Consider the following 26,856-nt stretch of genomic DNA (forward strand, 5'->3'; position numbering starts at 1 on the left):
ACATTCCAGAAAATCCTCGTCCTCAGCAATGTTACCAATTTGGTTGGCCCAATCTTTATGTAGATTAAAGTCATCCATGGTAACCGCAGTACCTTTGCTACACGCATCCCTAATTTCCTGCTCGATGCTATCCCCAATCTCCCTCCTGCTGTTTGGTGGTCTGTATACAACTCCAACAAGCGTTTTCTGCCCTTGGCTATTTCGCAGTTCTACCCATTCCGATTATACAGCATCCAAGCTAATGTCTCTCCTTGCTATTGGGGTACTGATTCAGGTCAATAGTCAATTTAATAGTCATTTGGACCCCTGGAGGTCCAAACGAAATGCCGTTTCTGCAGCCATACATTACAAACAAATAGACCCCAGACACAACATAATTTACATTTTACATAAACATTCATCACATTGCTTGATGGAAGGGCTGAATGATGTCCTACTCCGCCCGGCTGGCATCTATTTTCTAAAGCCACGCCGGGTTGCGAGGTCGCACACTACGGGTCTTGATGTTGGAGCCCCCGGCGGCGTCTATAATCCAATTTTGATGTAGGCCCTGGGAAAATGTAGAAGTAACTGTCTACTCTATCTATGCCTCTCTTCATTTTCATATACTTTAAGCAGGTCTCCCCACCGCTCAACCTCCGGACTCGGCATTCCAGCGACGGTGAAGTCGGCACCATTCCAAGTTCTCCAACGACAACTGAGACCCGACAAGAAAAGGTCTCTCCAGTGCAGGGAGAGATTTAAAAAGTTTCCCCCCCTTCCCACCCCACCCCCCCCCCCACCCCCCCACAGACACACCCCCCCAACAAAAAATAACAAAAACTACATATAAACATAGACAAAAAATAATAAAAACGCGGACAGGCTGCTAAGACCCTCTAATGCTGGCATTATTATAGTAAACCTCCTCTGTACCGAGCTTAGATCATATTGAATGGCTTCTCCAGCCTACCTTCTATGTTTCTAGAATCTATAATCCAATTTTACCCTGGGAAAATGTATTAACTGTCTACTCTATCTATGCTCTCTTCATCCTTCCTCTCTATGGAACTGCATGCAATATACTCCAGTATAACTGTAGTCAAAGGTAGACACAAAATGCTGAAGTAACTCATCGGGACAGGCAGCATATCTGGAGAGAAGGGTGACGTTTCGGGTCGAGACCCTTCAAGAGCCAAGAGTATTTTATTGGCATTTGTCTCAAAATGAAATAATGAAATTATTTCTAGCAGCAACTCATCAGATATGTAAACCTAGTATTCTGTAAACTGTAATAAATATCAAAAAACATTTACACAAACAAACAATAATAGTACAAAACCAAAACAAAGCGCCCATGTCTAGTTTGGAGCTTATTTGGAGGTTAGTGTTCTTCAGATTTCTTCAAGCTGCCTCTGAAAATTCAGCCAAAGTCCTGTATTAGTGACAGAGTGAGCTCTCTGTTCCAGGCATGTGGGGAGTTGCTGCTGTTACTTCACACGGGTAGCAAACTCTGTTGTCACCCTTACTCATGCATTGTTGATCCTCGCAGAGACATGGCCAACATTGTTGTCAGATAGACCAGTCCCCATAATGTGATGTGCTTAGTTTAGAGATACAGCATGGAAACAGGCCCTTCAGCCCACCGAGTGCACACCAACTATCGATCACCCATTTGCACAGGTTCTATGTTATTCAATTTTCGCATCCAATCCCTACACACTTGGGACAATTTACAGACAAAATCACACATCTCTGGGTTGTGGTCGGAAACCAAAGCACTGGGAGGAAACCCACATGGAACTCAGGGAGAAAGTACAAACTCCACACACAGCACCTGAAGTCTGGATCGAGCCGGGATCTCTGGCGCTATGAGGCAGCAGTTCAACTACCAACGCCACTGTGCCACCCAGGTACATTCTCGTGGAATTGTTGTACTAGTTAGCATTTTTTCACTGCTGCTTCAGCTCTTTATGTGGGGTGGAAGATTGCAACCTTCACGTGGACCGCCCTGTTTCGACAAATGCAATCAACCCGGCGCGCACAATCAAATAAGATCAAATAGAACAGGTTGTCCTACAACTTTAGGCTATGCACACCATACGCAAGAAGAATAGCTCTTTATGTTGCTGGTTAGTTTACCTTTCCTGAAGATTTGATTCCTTGAGACAGAGAGGCCCCGATGATGATCCAGGCTAGAAGTAGACAGAGAGCCAGGTTCCAAACAATCTCTCCCATCTCATCTATTGACGTTGACCGATGTAGAACCCTCTTACTGAATGACAAGAGAAAGACAAAGGAGATAATGATCGACCAGGAAGCAAACGTTACACATACCCCAGTTTGCATTGACAGCGCTAAACTAGAGATGGTTGAAAACTTCAAATTCCTAGAAGTCAATATCACCAACAACTTCTCCTGGACCACCTATATTGAAGCAACGACCAAGAAAGCACACCAACGCCTCTACTTCATTAGAAGACGTAGGATGTTCGGCATGCCCCCTGCAACTCTCTCCATTTTCTACAGGTGCACAATAGAAAGCATTTTATCAGGATTCATCACAGCTTGGTTAGGAACAGCTACATCCAAGACCGCAAGAATTTGCATCAAATTGTGGATGCAGCCCAGACCATCACACAAATGAACTTTCCTTCTATTGACTCCATTTATATCTCACGCTTTCTCGACAACGCCAGCAGCACAATCAAGGACGAGTTGCACCTTGGCCGCTCCCTCTTCTCCCTCTCACATCAGGCAAAAAGTATGGAAGTGTAAAAGTCCCCAGATTCAGGGACAGTTTCTTCCCAGCTGTTATCAGGCAACTGCATCATCCTACCACAACCAGAGAGAAGTGTATAACTACGAGCTACCTCATCGGTGACCGTTGCACTATCCTTGATCAGACTTTGCTGGCTTTAACTTGCACTAAACATTATTCATTTATGATGTATCTATACACTGTAAATGGTTCGATTGTAATCATGTATTGTCTTTCTGCTGAATGTATAGCACACACAATAGCTTTTCACTGTTCCAAGGTACACGTGACAAAAAACTAAACTAAACTGAAAAACTAAACTTACGGGGAGAAGGCAGGAACATTGTACTTATTGTGGATGATCAGCCATGATCACATTGAATGGTGCTGCTGGCTCGAAGGGCCGAATGGCCTGCTGCACCTATTGTTTATTGTCTATTGTCTAAAGCATTGTGTTTAGATACAAAATCCTGGAGTAAATCAGCAGGACAGGCAGCATCTCTGGAGAGAAGGAATGGGTGGCATTTCGGGCCGAAACCCTCTAGACTGATGTCATGACTAGCTGACCATCAATCACCAATTCACACTATTTCTGTGTTATCCCACTTTCTCATCCAATCCCTACGACAATTAACTGAGACCAATTGGTGTCTATCTTCAATGTAAACCAGCATCTGCAGTTCTTTCCTACACATTCTAACCGCTTTTAAGTTGCGGTCTAGGGCTGGCACAATGGTAGAGTTGCTGACTTAATACACCAGACCCAGATTCGATCCTGATTACTGGTGCTGTCTTTATGGAGTTTGTACCTTCTCCCCGTGACCTGCGTCGGTTTTCTCCGGGAGTTCCGGTTTCCTCCCACACTTCAAATTCGTACAGGTCTGTCGATTAATTGACTTGGTAAAATTGTAAGATGTCCCTAATATGTGTAGGATAGTGTTAGTGTGCGGGGATTGCTTCAGTGCGGGCTCAATGGGCCAAAGGGCCTGTTTCCGCACTGTATTTCTAAAGTAAACTAAATTAATGTACAGACCCACACATCTTTGGAATGTAGGAGGAAACCAGAGCACCCTGAGAACAGACATGAGGTCACAAGTAGAACTTGAAAACTCCACAGTGACAGCAACCGAGTCAGGAATTAACCCTAGTCACCAGCGTTGAAAGTCAGCTGTGCCACTGTGGCACCCTACAGCATTTTACTTGTTAAACTGGACATTCACCCAACACCCTTTATAACATCACTAGACCAAGTGGGACCCATTGGGTACCTGTCACACAGGAGGGCTGGTCCCCGAACGCAATATTCCACCACGGTTCCCGTTGTGACGCCAGAGATCCCCATTGTGATGTGAGTCACGGCAATCCTCCCCAACCGTATCTCGCCATCCCTCTTCCTAGCCCTATCCTTCCCCATTCCTCCTCATTCCCAGCACTCCCTCCAATTCCTGTTCACCCTCCTTCTTCTTTCCCCACTCCTCCTCCACCCCTGCACTCCCTCTCTCACCTCTCCCTCCCTCTCCTTTCCCCTACCCTCAGTCACTACCCCCTCCCTCCAAAACCCCTTTCCCCTCCCTCCCGTCCCCCCCCCCCGACGTCATAGTGAGGTGGAAGCTGCTGTGTTTATTTTTGTGTAAATTAGATCCTATTGTGATGTCATTGTGGGGTGGAACACTGGTGACTGGGCAGTTTATGTAAATGAGATCCCATTGTAAAGTGCAGAGGAAAGAGATTTTTGTCAAAGTCATTTTTGTAAATTTAAAAATGGGAATAACTTGTAAAATATAACATCAATCTGAACGAAACTTGATACACCACACCTCAGAGCAATGATGTATAAGGTGGGCCAAGAAATGTAGCGCTATCTTGTACCATTTTGGTGTATTTTCAGGACCACACTCCACACAGAAAGACTGACATAGCAACAAACAAGATGAGAGTTTTAGTAATATAGTAGAAAGATAAGTGATGGGATCAGAATTAGGCCATTCGGCTCATCAAGTTTACTCTGCCATTCAATCATGGCTGAGCCATCTCTCCCTCCTAACCCCATTCTCCTGCCTTCTCCCCATAACCTCTGACACCCGTACTAATCAAGAGTCACTTCTAATCTTTCCCTACAAAGTGTACCATGTGTGCTCTGTACAGCAAGTTACTTACTCCCAGTATTGTTCGCTTGGACCCTGGTGAGGAACATGGATTACTGATCCATTGGAACAGGTTTTGTTGTTTGCCTGCAGCCAAGTTGTATTAACGATCCCAGAATACTCGCCGTCCAGCGTGAGGTTGCAGAGGGGATCTGGAAAATACGAAGTGCGGTTTAAAAGTACACACCTTCATGAGTGAAGACATTTACACTTAGGCTCAGGTTCACAGATACAGGCTGAGCTGTTTGGGGACACAGCAGAAGTTTCAACTGAGCCAGAACATGCTCAGAGTGAGCACACACAGCCACTGAGCTGACCCCCAGAGGAGTAAGCCTTGGGAAAAGAGAAGGTTGCGATTGGCTTGAGGATTACAAAGCATAGAGAATATTGTGAAAAACTATTAAGAAATTCATATTCAGCTTTGATGAAAATAAACACAGACCATACTCCTCACCATTAAGTCCATCTACACTTCATGCTGCCTCGGAAAAGCAGCCAATGTCATTAAGGACTTGTCCCACACTGGTCATTCCTTCCTCTCCCTGCTCCTATCGGGCAGAAGAATCTGTTATCAGGCTTCTGAATGGTTCTGCCATAAGCATAGAGCCAAATTCACTGCTACCTCATTGCGGACTTTGGACTTTGTCTATGGAACTGGTGCACTACAATGCTGAGGACTATCTTCTGCACTCCGTATATTCCCCTTTACTCTACCTAATGTATTGGAATTTGGTTTGATTACATTTGTGTATAGCATTATCTGATTTGCTTGGCTAGCATGCAAATGCAGCTTTTCACTGTACCTCAGTACGTGACAATAATAAACCTAAACCTAAAGGGGAGCAATAAAGGTGTAAATGGGGGGAGAATACGGCTGATGCTATGTTTGTAATACAAACATTATATTTCAGTGATTGAACATTAAAATACATAGCCATAGAAGCTACGGCCAATACATAGTCAACGGACAATGGAGACAATGTCAGAAATAATCACAATGGCATGAAGCCAGTTACAAATCAAACTAACATGGAAACAAAAAAGAATTAGAAAATAGTTAAGAATTACTAGAAAAACAAGCTATAATCTGTTATTTTGCTGTGAGCAATACCATCAACCAATTTATTTTAAACAATTCATTGTTCAAACACAACATTTAACACCAGTTCTGATGAACCTGAAACATTAACTCTGTTTCTCTCTCCACACATGCAGCCTGAGCTTATTTTCTGGCTTTGTTTTTAGGTTTAGGTTTATTATTGTCACTTGTACTGAGGTACAGTGATAAGTTTTCTTCCAGAGACAAAGTCAATGTCTACAATGGGATAGAGGTGAATTGGACAGTACCCCAGCTTGTGGAAGGACCATTCAGAAACCTGGTGACATGGATGGAGGGGAAGAAGCTGATTATTTCAAATTTCCAGCATCTGCAGTCTTCATTTTGGTGCTAATTTAATATCAGTGCCTTAAACCGTCAATCCCACAGTAAAACCATTCCTAGACTGACAAAGAAACATAGAAACATAGAAATTATGTGCAGGAGTAGGCCATTAGGCCCTTCGAGCCTGCACCGCCATTCAATATGATCATGGCTGATCATCCAACTCAGTATCCCGTACCTGCCTTCTCTCCATACCCCCTGATCCCCTTAGCCACAAGGGCCACATCTAACCTCCTCTTAAATATAGTCAATGAACTGGCCTCAACTACCCTCTGTGGCAGAGAGTTCCAGAGATTCACCACTCTCTGTGTGAAAAATGTTCTTCTCATCTCGGTTTTAAAGGATTTCCCCCCTATCTTTAAGCTGTGACCCCTTGTCCTGGACTTCCCCAACATCGGGAACAATCTTCCTGCATCTAGCCTGTCCAACCCCTTAAGAATTTTGTAAGTTTCTATAAGATCCCCTCTCAATCTCCTAAATTCTAGAGAGTATAAACCAAGTCTATCCAGTCTTTCTTCATAAGACAGTCCTGACATCCCAGGAATCAGTCTGATGAACCTTCTCTGCAATAATGCCCTTCCTCAGATTTGGAGACCAAAACTGTACGCAATACTCCAGGTGTGGTCTCACCAAGACCCTGTACAACTGCAGTAGAACCTCCCTGCTCCTATACTTAAATCCTTTTGCAATGAAAGCTAACATACCATTCGCTTTCTTTACTCCCTGCTGCACCTGCATGCCTTCCTTCAATGACTGGTGTACCATGACACCCAGGTCTCGCTGCATCTCCCCCTTTCCCAATCGGCCACCATTTAGATAATAGTCTGCTTTCCCGTTTTTGCCACCAAAATGGATAACCTCACATTTATCCACATTATACTGCAGATCTGACAATTTACCCAACAGAGTTAGCTGTGTACCTCTGGGTGTCCGACTGCAGGTTTCATCTGCACCCCACCAGCTGAAGCAGTCTGACCACGGCAGGGGGGATTGGAAGGATGCAAACAGGTAGTATAGGCTGTAGGCGATGATGCAGCTGTAGTAAATGTCACCAATTGCCCCACAAAGGACCATGGTGATTCCCACGCCTAGAAACGGAACAGACAAGCAATTATTGTAGAAAGTATTTCACACGGATTCCAATGACTAAACATATTTTGATTGATGGCTCCTACACGGATGTGGAGTAAGGAAAATCAGATAAATTAGGCATAGAAATAAAACAGCAGCAAGTTAGGACATGGGAATAATGATCCAAGGTGGCGCCCAGCTTGAAATCCAAACACGTACAGACTAGTAGGTTAATTGTCTTGGTATAAATGTAAATGGTCATCGTATGTGTACAATAGTGTTAATGTGTGGGGATCGCTGGTCAGTGCAGACTCAGTGGGCCAAAGGGCCCGTTTCCGCGCTGTATCACTAAACTAAACTCTCTTTGTATTGTCTACATTATTCACCATTATTATTACTTGCATTAATAATGCACAGTGGTACATCTAGTATAGCTGCTACTTCACATCCCCAGTAACATGGGCTTGATCCTGTCCTCAAGTGAAGCCTCTATAAAGTTTGCAGTTCTACTTGTGATTTACTTTAGTTTAGAGATACACGGCGCAGACACAGGCCCTTCGGCCCACCAGGTCCGCACCGACAAGCGATCTCCATACGCTACCTCTTTCCCACACACTCCAGGGACAATATTACATTTATACCAAGCCAATTAACCTACAAACCGGAAACGTAGTCTGTCCATTCCCTCCATAGATGCTGTCTGACCGTCTGAGTTCCTCCAGCACTTTGTGTTTTACTCATAATTAAAACTGAATTCACTCCTCTGCAGTGGGCCAGTTGGTAGAGCTGATGCTACACCAAGACAGAGAACCGGAATCGATCCTGACCTCTCGTGCTGTCTGTGTGGAGCTTGCACGTTCTCCCTGTGACCATGTGAGATTCCTCTGGCTGCACTGGCTTACTCCCACATTTCAAAGACATGCAGGTTTGTAAGTTAACTGGCCTCTGTAAATTGCCCCCTCGTGTTTAGGGTGTGAATCCAAAGAGGGATTAGGACCACTTCCTCGGCTGTATCTCTAAACTAAAACACGATCTCTAAACTAAAACACGATACGGTAGGCGGCGCGACTCTCGTCAGCAGCGGCCTCTGCAGCCCGTCTGTGATTTTATTATTTTTTGTCTACGATTTTATGTAGTTTTTGTTATTTTTTGTTGGGGTGTGTGTGTTGGGGGGGGTCTCTCCCTGCATCTCTCCCTGCACGGGAGACCCGACCTTTTCTTTGTCGGGTCTCCGTTGTCGTTGGGGCTGCAACGAGGAGCGGCCTCCAACAGGAGAAGACCGGGGGCTCTGGTGCCGACGACTCACCTCACCGTCGCGGAGCTGGCCGAGTCCGGAGCGGGTGGAGCGGCGGTGGAGCGCTGCTGCTGCTGCGGCCCGACCTCCGGAGATTTGGAGGCTGCAACTGCGGTTCTGGCAGACGGCGGCACCGGGAGCCCGCGGGTCACTGGAGGGAGACCGCTTTTCAGGGCTCCTGCAACGCGACTTCTCCCGCCCGAGTTGTGGGGTCGAAGAACTCCTGGAGCGGGGCCTTACAGCACCGCCCCGCGCGGCTTGGAATGGCAGCGGGACTCTGCGAGCGCACGCCGGGGGCTCCAACATCAAGACCCGGTGTGTGACCTTGCACCACCCGACGTGGCTTTAATGGCCGCGGGACAATCGCCATCGCCAGCCGGGGGCTTTGACTTTGACTCTGACATCGGGGGGTGGGGGGGGGGAGAGTGCAGTGGAGAGATAAGTTTTTTTGGCCTTCCATCACAGCGATGTGATGGATGTTTATGTAAATTATGTTGTGTTGTTGTGTCTTGGGTCTATTTGTTTGTAAGGTATGGCTGCAGAAACGTCATTTCGTTTGGACCACAAGGGGTCCAAATGACAAATAAATTGAATCTTGAATCTTGAATCTTGACATCTCCCAAATGACTGTTTAACATTATTCAATTACATTCCATAATCCAAAAAGCCCCATTGGTATATGTAAATGTATAAATTCTATGTTCATCTTTGAAGTTTCAAAAGATGATTGGCTAACATGGGCAGGACCTACACAGTGAATGTTCAGGCTCTGGGTAGAACAGAGGGATCTGGCAGTGCGGGTACATAGTTCCTTGAAAGTAGCATCACAGGTAGATGGAGGTCAAAAAGGCTTTCGGCACATTGGCCTTCATCAGTCTGAGTATTGAATATGAAAGCTCAGTTGCAGTTATATATGGTGAGGCCGCATTTAGAGTATTGTGTTCAGTTTTGGTCACCATGTTATAGGAAAGATGTTGTCAAGCTAGAGTACAGAGAGGTGCAGGTACAGTGAAAGAAGTGGTGCGTAGTGTTCCGCAGCTGAGGTAGGATTAAGGTCGTGCGTGTCGGTTCAATGCCTGATAGTTGTAGGAAAGTGGCTGTTCCTGAACTTGATGGTGTGGAACTTCAGGCTACTATATGTTAAAGCCCGACGTTAAAGCAAGAAGAGGGCATGGCCTGGATGGTAGGAACCTTGATGATAGATGCTGTTCCTCAAGTAGATGCTTTCGATGGTGGGACTGTGGACTGTGCCTGTGTTGGACAGGGCAGAATCCACCACCCTCCACACCCACTGTGTCTGATTAAAATGACTGCTTAGATTGTGCTATCACCACTCACCTTGTAGAATTGGCACGGCTTTCCACACTGCAACAGGTCCCAGGCTGGCGAACTGCCCAAAGGAAGAATCTAAGAAAAATATGGGCATTCCCGCCAGTGCCAACATGACTGCATAAGGAATAAGAAACGCACCTGTAAATAATAAAAGAAAGCTTGGAAACTTTGTCTGCACATTAATGTGACCAGGATCGTTCGTGCTGAGTTGTGATTAGATTAGGTGACAAGGTCATAAGGCCATGTGATAGGAGCAGAATTAGGCCATTTGGTCCATCAAGTCTACTTATGATTGTGAAGTTTAATATAATAACTCAATATATAGTAAATACATGTTTATTGGAAGACTTAAGTAGATTCATATGTTTGATGTTTTTCTATATACCGTCAAACTTCTGCAGGAGACACATTGCGAAACAGTGTGGAAACTTGCAATTCCTGAATTCACACTAGCTACTTTCACACAAAGTAGTAAATATGGTCTGGCCAATTTCATCAGAGATGACAAGGATTGGGCTATAGAAGGGGTCTGCAGAAGACTTGAAGCGCAGGGTACAGTGGATGGAACTAGGGCCATGATCCCTGCAGCGATGGGAGTCCCGAGGATCTGAGTGATTGTGGATGGGCCTTGAACTGAAATCTTGGGCAGAGGGAAGAAAGATCGGAGATGTGGTTGGGATGGGCGTTGGGAAGAGAGGGATATGAGCAGCGTGGAGAGTCCCCAGGCATTCCGAGATGGCCCGAGAGGAGAGGGCGTGGGAGCGGCGCTGTGGGCAGGGGCAGGTCGACCACCTGAGAGTATTTCAGCGGGATGTGGGACTGCGGTGAAGGGTTGGGCTAAAACTGCCAGTAGGAGAGAGGGACTGGGCAGGTGATTAGTTAAGTTTAGAGGTACAGCACGGAAACAGGCTCTTCGGCCCACCGAGTCCGCGCCGTCCATCGCCGTACACTAGCACCACCCTACACACAATGGACGATTTACAGAAGCCAATTCACCTACAAATGTGGAAGGAAACCAACGCACCCGGAGGAACAACACACGGTCACATGAAGAACGTGCAAACTCCGTACAGACTCTTTGTTGCCCGAAGGAAGCCGGGTCTCTGGCAGTGCGCCGCCGTGAGAAGGGGATGGACACATTGGAGCAATGTTGTGAAAGTGGATGGACAGAGGGGAGGTAGACACTCTGGTGAGGATGGACACCGGCGTCGCGTGTCATCGATTTGCCGTTTGGACGGGGATGTTCCTCCAGGGGAGATTGGAGATTGGGATTTCGGGAGGGGCGACGGGTTGGGGATGGTGGGCGGGAGAAGCGAGACACACGAGATGGCAGCTACTGGAATCCTTAAAACCCAACCCGCTGGACGAGCTCAGCGACTCGGGCAACATCTATGGAGGGAAATGGACCGACGGCGTTCTGGACGAGGATCACTGGTTTTAATAGCTATGTTATCCCGGGAATGTGTATCTCATTGGAATCCATTGATCTCTCCTAGGTCAATGTGGTCCAATGCCCTAAAGCGGGTGAAGTCAGAGGAATGATGTCTTCTGGTGACACGCGATCTGCTGGGCTCCTGACACTAACTGCCGACGATGAAAGCTCAACTAACCAAACCTATTGAACTCCGCGTCCGTGCCTTAGACCCGTGGACTATCTACAGTACCTCCTCCGTTCTTGTACGCCAGGTAAGGGAATCTCCAGACGTTGCCCAGACCCACAGCCAAGCCGATCATTGAGAGCAGGTAGTCGGTCTTCGAGGACCAGTTGCCTCGCTCCACATTCTCGTCACTTTCACCCACATCTCCATCAGTGGCGGCCTGGGGGAGAAGGAGGGAGATTATCGGACAGTTTCCACCCACCGCTCGGTTCGCTATTGGAAAACTCCCAACTAAGGAACAGCAACAAAGAAACAAGGAACTGCATTTGTACCAAAGTACAAGATTACACCGATGATAGACACAAAGTACTGGAGTAACTCTGCGGGTCAGGCAGCATCCCTGGTGAACATAGATGGGTGACTTTCGGGTCGGGCCCCTTCTACAGACTGTTTGCGGTGGGAAGGGATGGGTGGGGGGTGGGGAGGGATGGGGGGGGGGGGAGGGCTGGGAAGGAGCAGGGCAGGTCCACCCTATTTTTTCGCAGACAAGTTGGGGACACCGGGAACTGCAGATGCTGGAGCCTTGAGCTGGAGGAACTCAGCGGGTGTGAGAGCCTAAAGAAGGGTGCCGACACGAAACGTGGTCTGTCCATCACGTTCACGGGTCTCCAAGTTGTGGCTGATCCTCGGATTAGGTACTCACTGCGTTCTCATCCGAGCGTGGTGGGCGCTCGCACTGTGTCAAACTCAAATCGACCCTGTCCATTCTGGAGAGTGGCTTGTGTTTGTCAACGTGGTCGCAGCAAGAACGTGCATTTCAGGATGGCTGAGTCGTAAATCTTTAGCAAGCCACGCCTGCCCCATTAAAAATAAGGCCAGTACCTTCTACCACTATGTTTAAGAGGGAACTGCAGATGCTGGAGAATCGAAGGTTACACAAAAAAGCTGGAGAAACTCAGCGGATGCAGCAGCATCTATGGAGCGAAGGAAATAGGCAACGTTTCGGGCCGAAACCCTTCTTCAGACTGATCGTTCTACCACTATGCTCCGCTATAGGATATTTGCGTTCTACGGCTTCCGGGCATGGATTGCCTCCAGCGTCACATCGTCCGCAATCCATCCACAGACGCCCCTGTGCGGGAGAGGGGCATCTTGTTTTAGTCTTCATTAAATAATCTGCAAGGCAAAACTTCCTATTGCAAGCCTTATGACTGGAACAGTACAAAACAAACTCCCTGGCGACACAAGGAACTGCAGGTGCTGGACTGAATTACAAAAAAAAAACTATATTTGCTTGAGTAACTCAGCTGGGCAGGCAGCATCTGTGGAGGGAATGTCCAGAAATGAAAAAGGGTCCTGACCTGAAGCCTCGCCTATTCATGTTCTCCAGCTGCTGTCCCGCTGAGTTACTCCCGTACTTTGTATGGGTTTTTTATTTTTAAACAGCATCTGCAGTTCATTTTGTCTCCAATGCAATTTGTTTGGTGATTTTCCGATGGCCGCGGGCTCCGTTGACCCGCGAGGCTACACCTCCAACCCAGGAGGCCTGGCCCGTGAGGTTCCACCCCGGCCCGCGAGATTGTGGCCAGAGTGGTGTAGGTCTTTGATGTTGCTGGCTTGTTGAGGCCGCACCTTCTGTACATCCCTTCCATGGTGGGAAGGTCAGTGCCTGTGATGGACTGGGCAGCACATTTTGCAATCTCCTTGGTTTCTGGGTGTTCGAGTCACTGAACCAGGCAATGTATCCTTCTTCAGATTTAGAGACAAAAACTGCCTGTAGAATTCCGCAGAGCATCACACCAAAGTGCCACCAATGCCCAGACGGCTTTCCCTGCACCTCAACCCCATGCTGAATTGACCGGCATCTCCGTTGGCTCTGCGGCAACTTCTCCTCTCTTAGCTTCCCATTCAAGGAAGGACTGGAGTGCCTTGTGACATTCCTGGTGGGGAATGAGGTGTAACGGGACTGGAAGTCCATGGAAAAGTGGAGGCCGAGGATTTGGAAGTTAGTGGACTGTTGAAGAATGTGTGAGGTGTCTCAGATACAGGTTCATTATGTTGCTTGAAAGATAGATGGGAGGGTGTTGGTGGGTGGAAGGGGAAATGAGGTGTCGAGTTGAGGGAGATCTGTGGCAGAGGGGGGGAGGAGGGAGGGCAGAGGATTGTTGTGAGTGGGGCAGGTTGGTTTAAGGCCACAAAATGTTCACTAACAGAGATCGGTAGTGCAGGGAAGGAGGTTGTGATGGTTAATTCATTCTGATTCCTGACTCACAACGACATCTTTCTTTCCCCGGACACACCCAGTATGCTTCAGGGAGCGGAGCAGTCAGGCCCTCATGGGAGGAAATCCGGGGGGGGGGGGGGGGGGGGGGGGGGGGGGGATGAGGACGGATAGTAGCAATGTTACAACATTTTGAGATTTTAAAAATCAAGTCTACAATTTATCCCATCAGATAAAGCATGAAAAGAAGTTTAATTTGACACATAATTCACTCTCATATCTTCAGTATTTAAAAAGTTATGGCCATTTTCATACTCGGAAATCAGCATCTTGTTCCCCATTGCTTTTCCACTGACTTGACACAAAAGCTGTGATCAAGGACAGTCAAATGGCCATAACTTTATTAAAAAATTAAGAGAACTGAAAAAAAATCAGTTATTATAGATTGAAGCATTCTGAAACAAATATTAACCAACCTTACCTGAAATTAAAGCATATAATTAGTTAGTTACCCCATTGTAGCTAATTCCAAAATTCAATTACTAGATCTAAACATCTAACCATTTCTTAGGAAAAGATTTACATTTTTAAATAGCCTAAATGTTCAAATAACATTCACACAATAATTCACAATATAGCATGATTTAAAAATCTCATTGTCATAAATTTATAGGTCAAATGGAAGGAATTTAGTGTTTAATTGCTGTAAATTAATGGCCATTTAAATCATCTTGCGAGTGGGATTTTGTGGAACGCGCTGGTTTGGAACGTTGCAGTTGCGGTGAATTTGAACTCCATGTCGGCATGAAAAATACTGCCGGTTCGGATGGACTCCAAGTCACCTTCTCGCAACTTAAAATTTTGATTAAAGGCATCTTAAGAAGTACTTTCTACTGTAAAAATAAACAGCCTACCTTGCCTTGTCCCCTACGTGAGATCCGTCCGGTTGTCGGCGTTCACGGCTTTAGAAGATGATTTTTAATTCCCTCTAACAATTAAATTATCCAGCGTTAATTTTAATAAACTTAATAAAACAGCAGTCGAAGCAATTTTTCTTTTGCAACTAAACAGCCTAACCGAGATCAATTTGAATGGGCTGCAGAAAAATCGCATTTTAAACCCGCCCCCCTCTCAAAGGCGCCAAAGTCGCGCACACGGGCAGCGGCAGAACTGCAGCTCCGCTGAAGGTAAGTTTTGTAACATACCTACGGAGGGACCTGTCCCACTCCCCTCCCCCCCCCCTACCCCCCATGTTTTGAGAGGTGGGGGCTACAGCCAGTCCCAGGTCGGCTTGCATGCCCCAGGTCTGGCTGCAGTTTGCAGGTCACCTCTGTGCCCCGGGACTGGCCGCAATTCCCTGGTCGGCTGGCAGGTCTGGCTGAAGCGCCCAGGTCAGCTCGCTTGCTTGCCTCAGGCAGAATTCCCAGGGGGACATGGGGCGTGCCCCCCTGTGTTTTGCGAGGTGGGGGGCAATCCCCCCCATGTTTTATGAAACATGTATTTTGCAATCAGTTCCCATCCAACCGCGCGCTGTGGAGGCCCGGCCGCATGCATGGTCAGCTGGCTCAGAAAAGAATCAGACTGAAAAGAAAGGGCTCTGAAAATGTCATCCCTTGTTAATGATAAATGCTCATCCATTCCATATTCATTACAAGCTTTGTAAATTATTGTGTTCAAGAAGGAACTGCAGATGCTGGAAGATCGAAGGTACATAAAATTGCTGGAGAAACTCAGCGGGTGCAGCAGCATCTATGGAGCGAAGAACATAGGCGACGTTTCGGGCCAAAACACTTCTTCAGACAGATGGGGGGTGGGAGGTGATAGGAAGGAAAAAGGGGAGGAGGAGGAGCCCGAGGGCGGGGGGATGGGAGGAGACAGCTCGAGGGTTAAGGAAGGGGGGGGAGACAGCAAGGGCTAGCAAAATTAGGAGAATACAACATTCATGCCATCAGGATGCAAGCTGCCCAGGCGGAATATGAGGTGCTGTTCCTCCAATTTCCGGTGTTGCTCACTCTGGCAATGGAGGAGACCCCGAACAGAGAGGTCGGATTGGGAATGGGAGGGGGAGTTGATGTGCTGAGCCAGCGGGAGTTAAGGTAGGTTATTGCGGACTGTGCGGAGGTGTTCGGCGAAACGATCGCCCAACCGCCGCTTAGTCTCCCCGATGTAAATCAGCTGACATCTAGAGCAGCGGATGCAGTAGATGAAGTTGGAGGAGATACTGGTGAACCTTTGTCGCACCTGGAACGACTGCTTGGGACCTTGAATGGAGTCGAGTGGGGAGGTGAAGGGACAGGTGTTGCATTTCTTGGGGTTGCACCGGAAAGTGCCCGGGGAGGGGGTGGTGCGGGAGGGAAGGGAAGAATTGACAAGGGAATTGCGGAGGGAGCAGTCTTTGCGGGAGGCAGACATGGGGGGAGATGGGAAGGTGTGGCGAGTGGCGGGGTCACGTTGGAGGTGGCGGAAATGGCGGAGGATTATGTGTTGTATTGTATTGTAAATTATTATGTTGGGTTTAATAAGTAGTGTACTGCAGAATGATTCAAGTCGTTTGTCACTTCATTCCTCTGATTGAGACTGTCACTGCTAACTGTCACTGCAGCCATACATTAGCTGTTAGTTAACTGCTACTGTTAACATCGTATTGTAACACACTATTATAATGGTCACCAACCGATACGTCGATATGCATTCCTCAGTAAATATAATTGTGTGAATTGACCTTGCTTCAAGTATGACACGTTCCTTTCAATAAAATTCACGGGAGAATTTCTTAAAACTGTCTGATGCGGGTACAATTATCATTTAAACTTTGAGTGTGAACAAATGCTGGAGGAACTCAGCGGATGAGGCGGCATCTATGTGGAGAAGGAATAGGCGACGCTTCGGATCGAGACACTTCTTCAGACCCTTTGTGAACTTCGAAATGTCTGACGGTCCAATGCGGAGATGTTTAAAGACAATACTTCATCTCAAAAGGGGAGACAAAGAACACTACATAGCTGTGATGGAAGGCCAAATAAACTTCTCTCTCCACTGCACTCTCCCCCCCCCCCCCCCCCCCCCATGTCAGAGTCCAAGTCCTAGCACCCCCCGTGGCAAAAGGCCGCGGGACAATCGCCCTCGCCAGCCGGGGGCTATGACTTTGACTCTGACATCGGGGGGGGGGGGGGGGGGGGGGGAGAGTGCAGTGGAGAGATAAGTTTTTTTGGCCTCCATCACAGCTATGTGATGGATGTTTATGTAAAATGTAATTATGTTGTGTCTGGGGTCTATTTGTGTGTAATGTATGGCTGCAGAAACGGCATTTCGTTTGGACCTCCAGGGGTCCAAATGACAATTAAATTGACTCTTGACTCTTGACCACAGGGGTCAGTGCTGGGCCCAAAATTATTTATCATGTACATAAACGATATTTGTAATGTGTCCAATGCCTTGAGGCTGGTTTTGTTTGCAGATGATACAAATATTTTTTGTTCTGGGGAGAATTTAAAACAGCTATTGGATAAAATAATAAAAGAAATGGGTAAATTGAAAATATGGTTTGATAGGAATAAAATTTCATTAAATTTGAGTAAAACTAAAATAATGTTATTTGGTAATTGCAGAATAAATAAACTAGTAAGTATAAAGATAAATGGGGTGGAAGTTGAACGAGTGCATGAAAATAAATTTCTTGGGGTTATAATTGATGATAAAATAAGCTGGAAATCACATATTAAACATGTAAAATTAAAATTGTCAAAAAGTATCTCTGTATTATACAAAGCCAAGCAGGCTCTGGATTATAAATCACTCCGTATTCTTTATTGTTCATTAATCTTACCCTACTTAAATTATTGTGCAGAAGTCTGGGGCAATAACTATAAAAATCCGATACACTCATTAACTATGATGCAAAAAAGAGCAATTCGTATTATACATAATGCCAAGTATCTGGGTCATCCAAAACCATTATTTTTAGAGTCAAAATTATTAAAATTAGAAGATTTGGTTACATTCAAAACAGCTCAGATAATGTCTAGGGCCAAAAATAAAAATTTACCTGGAAACATTCAAAAATTATTTAACGAGCGTGTGGGGAGTTACAATTTAAGAGGAATATTTAATTTTAAGAAACAAAGAGTCCGTACGACTAGAAAAACCTTTTGTATTTCGGTTTGTGGAGTGGGAGTGTGGAACAAATTGAACGAGGAATTAAAGCAATGTACAAACATGAATCATTTTAAAATGATATATAAAAAAATAATTTTCAAGGGGTACCGCGATGGTTGACAAGTGGGGGTTAATGTTTGTCTATTGCTTTACAATTGTTTACTTATGTTTGGTTACTTCATATATGAAGTTTGTATGTGTATAATAGTTGTATGTATATAGATGTCTGTAGGTATTATGGGAAATTGCCTGGGGTAGTATTATTATTATTAATTAATTGATTTTTAAATATGGTAGAAGTGTTGGGGAAAAGGGGTGAGATTTAATAAGTTATTCTTCTTCTCACTCCTTTTCGAGCTTGTACAGACACAGGACATTGGAAATTTGCTTTTTGTTCTTTTCATTGCTTGTAAATATTGATTGTAATGTCCAATTGTTTGATAATTTCGATTTTGTTACTATTAATATCTTTAATGTCTTTACTTGTTCGGAATAAATTAAATAAATAATAAAAAAATGGAAAAAAAAATGAAAGAATGTTACTTAATCACATACTTTACCTGGGACTTGCACTTATTTAGGTTAGATTCAGTAAGATTCAATCTCATTTTCATCAATTTCACCTCATGATATCCAATTTACACTGAATGTCAAAAAAAACTCTGGTTATATTTTTGTTGTTAATAAACTAAAGGGTGTCACTTTGATTACCCATTTTTTAATTCATCTGGCTTGGTAGACAACACATTTATTTCACAATGCGATTACTCCCATATGACGTTGAAATGATTGTAACTCAAAAAGTAACTCGACAGAATGTAACTCGAATGTAACAGGATCATTTCATTCCAAAAAGGAAGAAAGATTCTAAGGGGAGTAGGAGGCAACTGTGGCTGACAAGAGAAGTTAGGGATAGACTAAAACTAAATGAAAAGATGTAAAACACAGCAAAGAGTAGCCAGAAGCCAGAGGAATGGGAAACTTTCATAGGTCAACAGAAGGAAACAAAACAGGCAATACGGGCTGAAAAGATGAAGTACAAAGGGAAGCTGGCCAGGAATATAAAGAAGGACAGTAAAAGCTTCTTTAGATATGTTAAGGGAAAAAAAGTAGCAAAGTCAAATGTGAGTCCCTTGAAGGCAGACATGGGTGAAATTATTATGGGTATCAAGGAAATGGCAGAAGAGTTGAACAGGTACTTCGGATCTGATTTCACTAACGAAGACACAAACAATCTCCCAGATGTACTGGAGGACAGAGGATCGAAGGAGGTAGAGGAACTGAAAGAAATTTTCATTAGGCGAGAAATAGTATTGGGTAGGCTAATAGGACTGAAGAATGGTAAATCCCCTGGGCCTGATGGTCTGCATCCCAGGGTCCTCAGGGACGTGGCTCTAGAAATAGTGGACGCATTGGTGATTATTTTCCAATGTTCAATAGATTCAGGATCAGTACCTGTGGATTGGAGGATAGCTATTGTTATCCCACTTTTCAAGAAAGGAGCGAGAGAGAAAACGGGGAATTAGTTAGCCTGACTTTGGTGGTGGGAAAGATGCTGGAGTCAAGTATTAAAGAGGTAATAATGGGGCATTTGGATAGTAGTAAAAGGATTAGTCCAAGTCAACATGGATTTATGAAAGAGAAATCATGCTTGACTAATCTTCTGAAATTTTTTGAGGATATTACAAGTAAAATGGATGAAGGAGTGCCAGTGGATGTAGTGTATCTAGACTTTCAGAAAGCCTTTGATAAGGTCCCGCAATGGAGACTGGTGATTAAAATTAGAGCACATGGTATTGGGGGTAGGGTGTTGACATGGATAGAAAATTGGTTGGCAGACAGGAAGCAAAGAGTTGGAGTCAACGGGTCCTTTTCAGAATGGCAGGCAGTGGCGAGTGAGTGCCTCAAAGCTCGGTGTTGGGGCCGCAACTGTTTACCATGTATACACAAAGCTGGGTGGCAGTGTGAACTGTGAAGAGGATGTTAGGAGGTTGCAGGGTGACCTGAACAGGTTGAGTGAGTGGGCAGATCCGTGGCAGATGCAGTATAATATAGATAAATGTGAGGTTATTCACTTTGGCGGCAAAAACAAGGGGGCAGATTATTATCTCAATGGGGTTAGGTTAGGTAAGGGGGAGGTGCAGCGAGACCTGGGCGTCCTTGTACACCGGTCACTGAAAGTTGGCTTACAGGTACAGCAGGCAGTGAAGAAAGCTAATGGAATATTGGCCTTCATAACAAGAGGATTTCAGTGTAGGAGTAAAGAGGTTCTTCTGCAGTTGTGTAGGGCACTGGTGAGATCACATCTGGAGTTTTGTGTCCAGTTTTGGTCTCATTTGAGGAAGGACAACCTTGTGATTCAGGCAGTGCAGCGTAGGTTCACGAGATTGATCCCTGGGATGGCGGGACTGTCATATGAGGAATGATTGAAAAGACTAGGCTTGTTTTCACTAGAGTTTAGAAGGATGAGGGGGTTCTTATGGAAACATATAAAATTATAAAAGGACTGGACAAGCTAGATGCAGGAAAAGTTCCCAATGTTGGGCGAGTCCAGAACTAGGGGCCACAGTCTTAGAATGAAGGGGAAGCCATTTAAGATTGAGGTGAGAAAAAAACTTTTTCACCGAAAGAGTTGTGAATTTGTGGAATTCCCTGCCACAGAGGACAGTGGTGGCCAAGTCACTGGATGGATTTAAGAGAGAGTTAGATAGAGTTCTAGGGGCTAGTGGAATCAAGGGATATGGGGAGAAGGCAGGCACAGGTTATTGATTCGGGACGATCAGCAATGATCACAATGAATGGCGGTGCTGGCTCGAAGGGCCGAATGGACTCCTCCTGCACCTAGTTTCTATGTTTCTAATGTAAAAATGTACGGTTTAAAGTTGTGAGATTTTATCAACATTATTGAAACCACACTTTTACCCTGCATAATACATTTATGTTTGAATTTCATGCTAATCATAAATCAATATATTGTTGACCTGCCCTTTTCTGCCCTTTTTTCTTGAGTATTGTGAAACCTCTACAGTACCTTCTCCATTCCTGTACGCCAGGTAAGGGAATCTCCAGACGTTGCCCAGACCCACAGCACAGCCGATCACTGAGAGCAGGTAGTCGGTCTTCGAGGACCAGTTGCTTCGCTCCACGTTCTCGTCACTTTCACCCACGTGTCCATCGGCGGCAGACTGGGGAGAAACAGACAATGGAATCGTGGGAGTTTCACCTTGTCGGACCTCAAGCAATGAGAACAGTTCCCACCCACTGTTCACACACTGAGCTATTCTCAGTTTACAGCAATCAGATGGTAAGTTGTCAACATCCAGAACCCCACATGCTGCTCCTTTAGAGGCTGAGATGGTGAGAAATACTGGTAATGACAGAGACCTCAAACATTCATTGTCTAAATGAAGATTTAAACAATGAAAGGCCTGGATAGAGTGGATGTGGAGAAGTTGTTTCCACTAGTGGAAGAGTCTCGGACCAGAGGGCAAGAATAAATGGACGTACCTGTAGAAAGGAGATGAGGAATTGAGTTACCCAGATGGTGGTGAATCTGTGGAATTCATTGTCACACAGCTGTCAGGGTCGTTTAGGGGTATTTTTAAAGGGGAGATCGTCAGGTTCTTGATTATTAAGGGTGACAAAGGTTAAGGATAGGAGAATTGGGTTGAGAGGGAAAGATATATCAGCCATGATTGAATAGTGGAGTAGACTCGATGGGCTGAATGGCCTAATTCTGCTCCGAAGACTTATGAACTAAACATTGTGCACTTCACAGCAAGTGAAACTAAAAACACAATTGTTTTGATAGTTTAGTTTGGTTTATTATGATGTGTACAGAGATACAGTGAAAAGCTTTTGCTGCGTGTTAACTAGTCAGTGGAAAGACAAATCGTGATTATAATTGAAACATTCACAGTGTAAAATGCCATTATAAAATGCGGAGGGCCAAGGAGGGAGGAACTTAACACAATTATGATTAATAGATAAAAAGTGATGGAATTAAAGGCTGACAAATCCCCTGGACCTGAAAACTAAAGTTAAAGGTTCTAAGATGGTGAATTAAGCGCTTGTGATCTTCCAGAGTTCTCTGAACATTGCTAGGGACCCAGCAAATTGGAAACACAACACCCTTATTCAAAAAAGGAGAGATGCAGGTAACATAACAGGATTCTGGCACTTTAGGAAATAATGTCAGGGACAATGTGAGGGACAATCATGATCAACAATATGGTTTTATGGAAGGACAATCACGTTTAATACATTTTCTACAAGTCTCAGGGGAACTGATAAAACATCACTGTTAATTCCAACAGCCCCTCCAGCAGTCTCCTGCTTTCTCTTCAAGAACAAAGAGACCCAGTATGAAACTGAAACTTTCTTGATGTGGAACTGTTCGTTGTTCTTTGTCTTTGCAGTAGTAATTTTTTTGTACCTCTCCTGTCCTGGGTCCTTTTAAAAATATCATGACCAGAATGATGTTCAGGTCTCAATGTCTAGTCTGACCACTTGCCAATACTTGGTCAGCTCAGTGCCAAAGCATCTATACTATTACTAAAACCCTCATCTTGACCACTTCCAGTCTGCGTTGCTTTTAAATTTGCACAAAAAAGGTACCCTATATTGCTAGGATTTTTTGCCACCTTACTTACCGTCCTCCTCTGCTCCAGGCACACCAAATTTTGTTCCAACGGTGGAATAGTAGAAAAGTTATGAAGGTTTAAATTATCATGAGATCAGCAGATTGGTCTTCTCGCCTGTCAGTCACCAAAAAGGTAACGCCCCTTCTGGGGGCGAGGAGAATAATGCCCTGGAGGCCGGGCATGAGTCAGTCAGCTGGGAAGCCATGACTGAGAGTTGAGTCCAGAAATGTGAGTCCACAAGACGTGCTGAGTCCGGAAGTCGCGCTGATTCTGTAGGTTGTGCTGATTACGGAAGTCGCGCTTATTCCGGAAGTCGCACCGAGTCTGAAAGTCGCGCCGAGTCCAGAAGTCAAGCCTACGTCCAGGGATCCACCAGCCGTGTGAACTGTGAGCCCACCAGCCATGCGTGAGTGAACTGTGAGCCCACCAGCCGTGAGTGAGTGAACTGTGAGCCCACCAGCCGTGAGTGAGTGAACTGTGAGCCCAATAATCCATTCGGCCCACAATGTCCGTACTAGCCCACTGGAAACTAGTCCCTTCAGCACACAACACCCATACTAGACCTCCAGAAAGTCCAGTCCCCCCCACTGGTCACCGCCTGAAGCCATCTCCCTCCCCTGACTGCAGGACGCTCCCCCCTCCCCCACCGGCCCCTGGCAGCCCCGCCTGAAGCTGTGCCCCACCCCAGTCTGCAGGATGTTCCACCACCGGCCCCCGACAGCCCCCGCATGAAGCCGACCCTCTCCACCAGCTACAGAATGCAACAAGAGACACAACAAGAAAGAATAGACTGAATAAATCTCCTCTTTAAAGTTTAAATTGTTGTTATATTTTGAGTTATTCACATTTTAAGCTTTAATATATCCCTCTTCCACTTGCCGTGCCCGTCAGCTGCACCTGTGCTGTAATACCTGCGTGTTCTATGTCACAATGGGAACCCAATGGGAGGGAATGGCTGTACCGCCGGAGAGTCGCTAAGAGTGGATGGGGGGGGGGGGTGGTTCAGGGGGGGAGGGAAGGGCGAGGGGCGGAGGTGGGGGTGGGATGAGGGAAGGAGGGGGATCCGGGGCGTTACAACGGGAACCTGTCAGCCATGCCTGCGCAGTTGGGGGCTATGCGTGAGTGGTGGAATATTGGAATTGGTGGAGAGGTGGAATATTGCGTTGTGTGACTCGGCCTCCCGTGTGACAATGGGACCCAATGGGTCCCACTTAGTCTAGTCTTAAGATTTTAATGGGAATGCAAACAGTTAACAACATTTGCAGTTGATTCACTCACCCCATCAGACACCACACCTCCCATCTGTGACACGAGCTGAAAATCTCTCATGCGATTCTTCAGACACCTCAGAAATGTCCAGAGGCCAATGTTCCCAGCCTTAGTGGAATGCCTGGGAGGAAGAACTTGTTCAGCACAACTCACCAACTATAAATATCAGTACTTGATTTGCATTTTATAAACATGATGTAGTTTGTTGGGATATAGAACCTCTAACAGTACAGCACAGGATCAGGCTCTTTGACCCACAGTATCTGTGTCAACCATGTCACCAATTTAAACTAATCGCATTGCCTGCTCTAATTCTGGCAATATCGCAATGAATTACTTCTACACCCTTTTCAAAGTTCCCAAATAGGTCCAGAACTGCAAAAAATACTCCAATCAAGGTTTAATTAGCTGCAGCAAAACTTCCCAACTTGCATACTCAGTCCCAAACAATGAAGCCGCATATGTGACATGCCTTTTTTTACCATCCTTTCTACTCATAGTTCCACTAGTGAGTTTGCACCATGAGATCCCTCTGTATGTCATGGAGTCATACAGCACGGAAACAGGTCCTTTGGCACAACTTGCTTACGCCAACCAAGACGCCTCATCTACGCTAGTCCCACCTGCCCTTGTTTGACCCATATCCCTAAACCTTTCCAATCTGTATACCTGTCTAAATGTATTTTAAATGCTGTTATAGTAACTGCCTCAACTACCTCTTCTTTTTTTAAAATTTCAAAATAGACTTTATTCAGGTAATAAATATATACAAAACGTGAACCGTGCGAAAAATTCTTTCTTTCTTTTAAAATCTTTTTATTGTTTTTTTTCTAAAAAAAGTAAAAATAAAACATTAAAAAAAACAGAGCAAAAAGAATAATGATAAACATAACAATGATATTGATACATAGGGATCAGGATTACATTAATAACAGGTATAACCTAATATGAGACCAGTGTCAAAATACACAATGAATATAGACCTCCCTGGTCTCCATGTACATATAGTTAAATTTTTTAAAGGAAACTTATAAATGTTAAAAAAAACAGAGATAAAAAGACAAAAAGAAAACGGAAAAAAGGAAAAAAACAAAACCCCCCTAAACTAAAGAAAGAATTAAAAAAAAAATTAATAATAATAAAATACGAATAAAAATAAAATAGATTAAAAAACAAAGCAAAGCAAAACCGAATCTGAACTGAGAATTTCAACAATTTAAGTCTGTTTGTCGTCAAGTCCGTTCCACCCTATAGAGGTAAAATAATTTTTATAACGGTTAAAGAGGGAGTTATGTTGTATTAAAATGTTTGATGTGGTAGCGGAAAAATGGGGAGTAGCCTTCAAAAAATGTCTAATTTGAAAATATCTAAAAAAGTGTGAATTAGGTAAGTTATATTTATTGGGGAGTTGTTCGATAAAACAACCCTCCAAAAACAAATCACGAAAAGCTACTAATCCCTTCCTCTTCCATAATAAAAAGACTTGATCAGTACTAGATGGTTGGAAGAGAAAATTGGATAAAATAGGACTAGATAAGATAAAATCATTTAGTCCAAAAAACTTACGAAATTGAAACCATATTCGGAAAGTATGTCTTATTATTGGGTTAGTCATATATTTATTCAATCTCGTAATTGTAAAAGGTAACGAGGCCCCTAGAATAGAAGCCAATCATAGCCCTTGTAAGGAATCACGTTCTAGGTTTATCCATCCTGGACATTGGGTATCTTCTAAATCTTTTGACCAAAATGTTAAATAACGAACATTGACTGCCCAGTAATAAAGTCAAACCACCATCTTTTTTTGATTTCTGTAAGTATTTTTTACCTAGTCTGGGATTTTTATTTTGCCATATATATGAAGAAATTTTGGAGTCTATAATATCAAATAAAGATTTGGCAATAGAAATTGGTATCGTCTGAAATAAATACAGAAATTTAGGTAAAATGAACATTTTAATAGCATTGATTCCGCCAATTAAGGATAAGGACATTGGTGACCATTTAGCATTTGCCCACTCACCCAGCCTATCCAAGTCACCTTGCAGCCTCCTAGCATCCTCCTCACAGCTAACACTACCCCCCCAGCTTTGTGTCATCCGCAAACTTGGAGATGTTGCATTCAATTCCCTCGTCCAAATCATTAATATTTTTTGTAAATAGCTGGGGTCCCAGCACTGAGCCTTGCGGTACCCCATTAGTCACTGCCTGCCATTGTGAAAATGACCCGTTTACTCCTACTCTTTGCTTCCTGCCTTCCAGCCAGTTCTCTATCCACATCAATACTGAACCCCCAATACCGTGTGCTTTAAGTTTGTATACTTATCTCTTATGTGGGACCTTGTCGAAAGCCTTCTGAAAGTCCAGATATAACACATCCACTGGTTCTCCCCTATCCACTCTACTAGTTACATCCTCGGAAAATTCTATAAGATTCGTCAGACATGATTTACCTTTCATAAATCCATGCTGACTTTGTCCAATGATTTCACCACTTTCCAAATGTGTTGTTATCCAATCTTTAATAACTGACAAGCAGTTTCCCCACTACCGATGTTACACTAACTGGTCTATAATTCCCCATTTTCTCTCTCCCTTTTGAAAAATTATCACTAATACATCGACTATTTCTGGGGCTACTTCCTTAAGTACTCTGGGATGCAGCCTATCTGGCCCTGGGGATTTATCGGCCTTTAATCTATTCATTTTACCCAACACCACTTCCCGACTAACCTGGATTTCACTCAGTTTCTCCATCTCCTTTGACCCGCGGTCCCCTGCTATTTCTGGCAGATCATTTATGTCTTCCTTAGTGAAGACGGAACCAAAGTAGTTATTCAATTGGTCCGCCATATCCTTCTTCCCCATGATCACTTCACCTGTTTCTGACTGCAAGGGACCTACATTTGTTTCAACTAATCTCTTTCTCTTCGCATATCTATAAAAAC

At 44.7% G+C, this 26,856-nt stretch overlaps 1 protein-coding gene across 1 annotated transcript in view; it reads right to left on the bottom strand.

Annotated features, from left to right (window-relative positions):
• LOC129701993 (sodium- and chloride-dependent neutral and basic amino acid transporter B(0+)-like) overlaps nucleotides 1–12,829 on the bottom strand; it is a 34,683-nt gene extending 21,854 nt beyond the window's left edge. The window contains exons 1-6 of the mRNA XM_055643456.1: nucleotides 12,324–12,829; nucleotides 11,687–11,840; nucleotides 10,029–10,160; nucleotides 7,246–7,413; nucleotides 4,898–5,036; nucleotides 2,122–2,254 (exon numbers count right to left, since the gene is read on the bottom strand). Of these exons, the coding sequence (XP_055499431.1) occupies nucleotides 2,122–2,254; nucleotides 4,898–5,036; nucleotides 7,246–7,413; nucleotides 10,029–10,160; nucleotides 11,687–11,840; nucleotides 12,324–12,386 (789 nt within the window). The 5' untranslated portion in view covers nucleotides 12,387–12,829. The remainder of the gene's footprint in view (nucleotides 1–2,121; nucleotides 2,255–4,897; nucleotides 5,037–7,245; nucleotides 7,414–10,028; nucleotides 10,161–11,686; nucleotides 11,841–12,323) is intronic.
• Nucleotides 12,830–26,856: the final 14,027 nt, after the last annotated feature.

Source organism: Leucoraja erinacea, chromosome 12 (genome assembly GCF_028641065.1).
Source record: "Leucoraja erinacea ecotype New England chromosome 12, Leri_hhj_1, whole genome shotgun sequence".
NCBI classification, from domain to species: Eukaryota; Metazoa; Chordata; class Chondrichthyes; order Rajiformes; family Rajidae; genus Leucoraja; species Leucoraja erinaceus.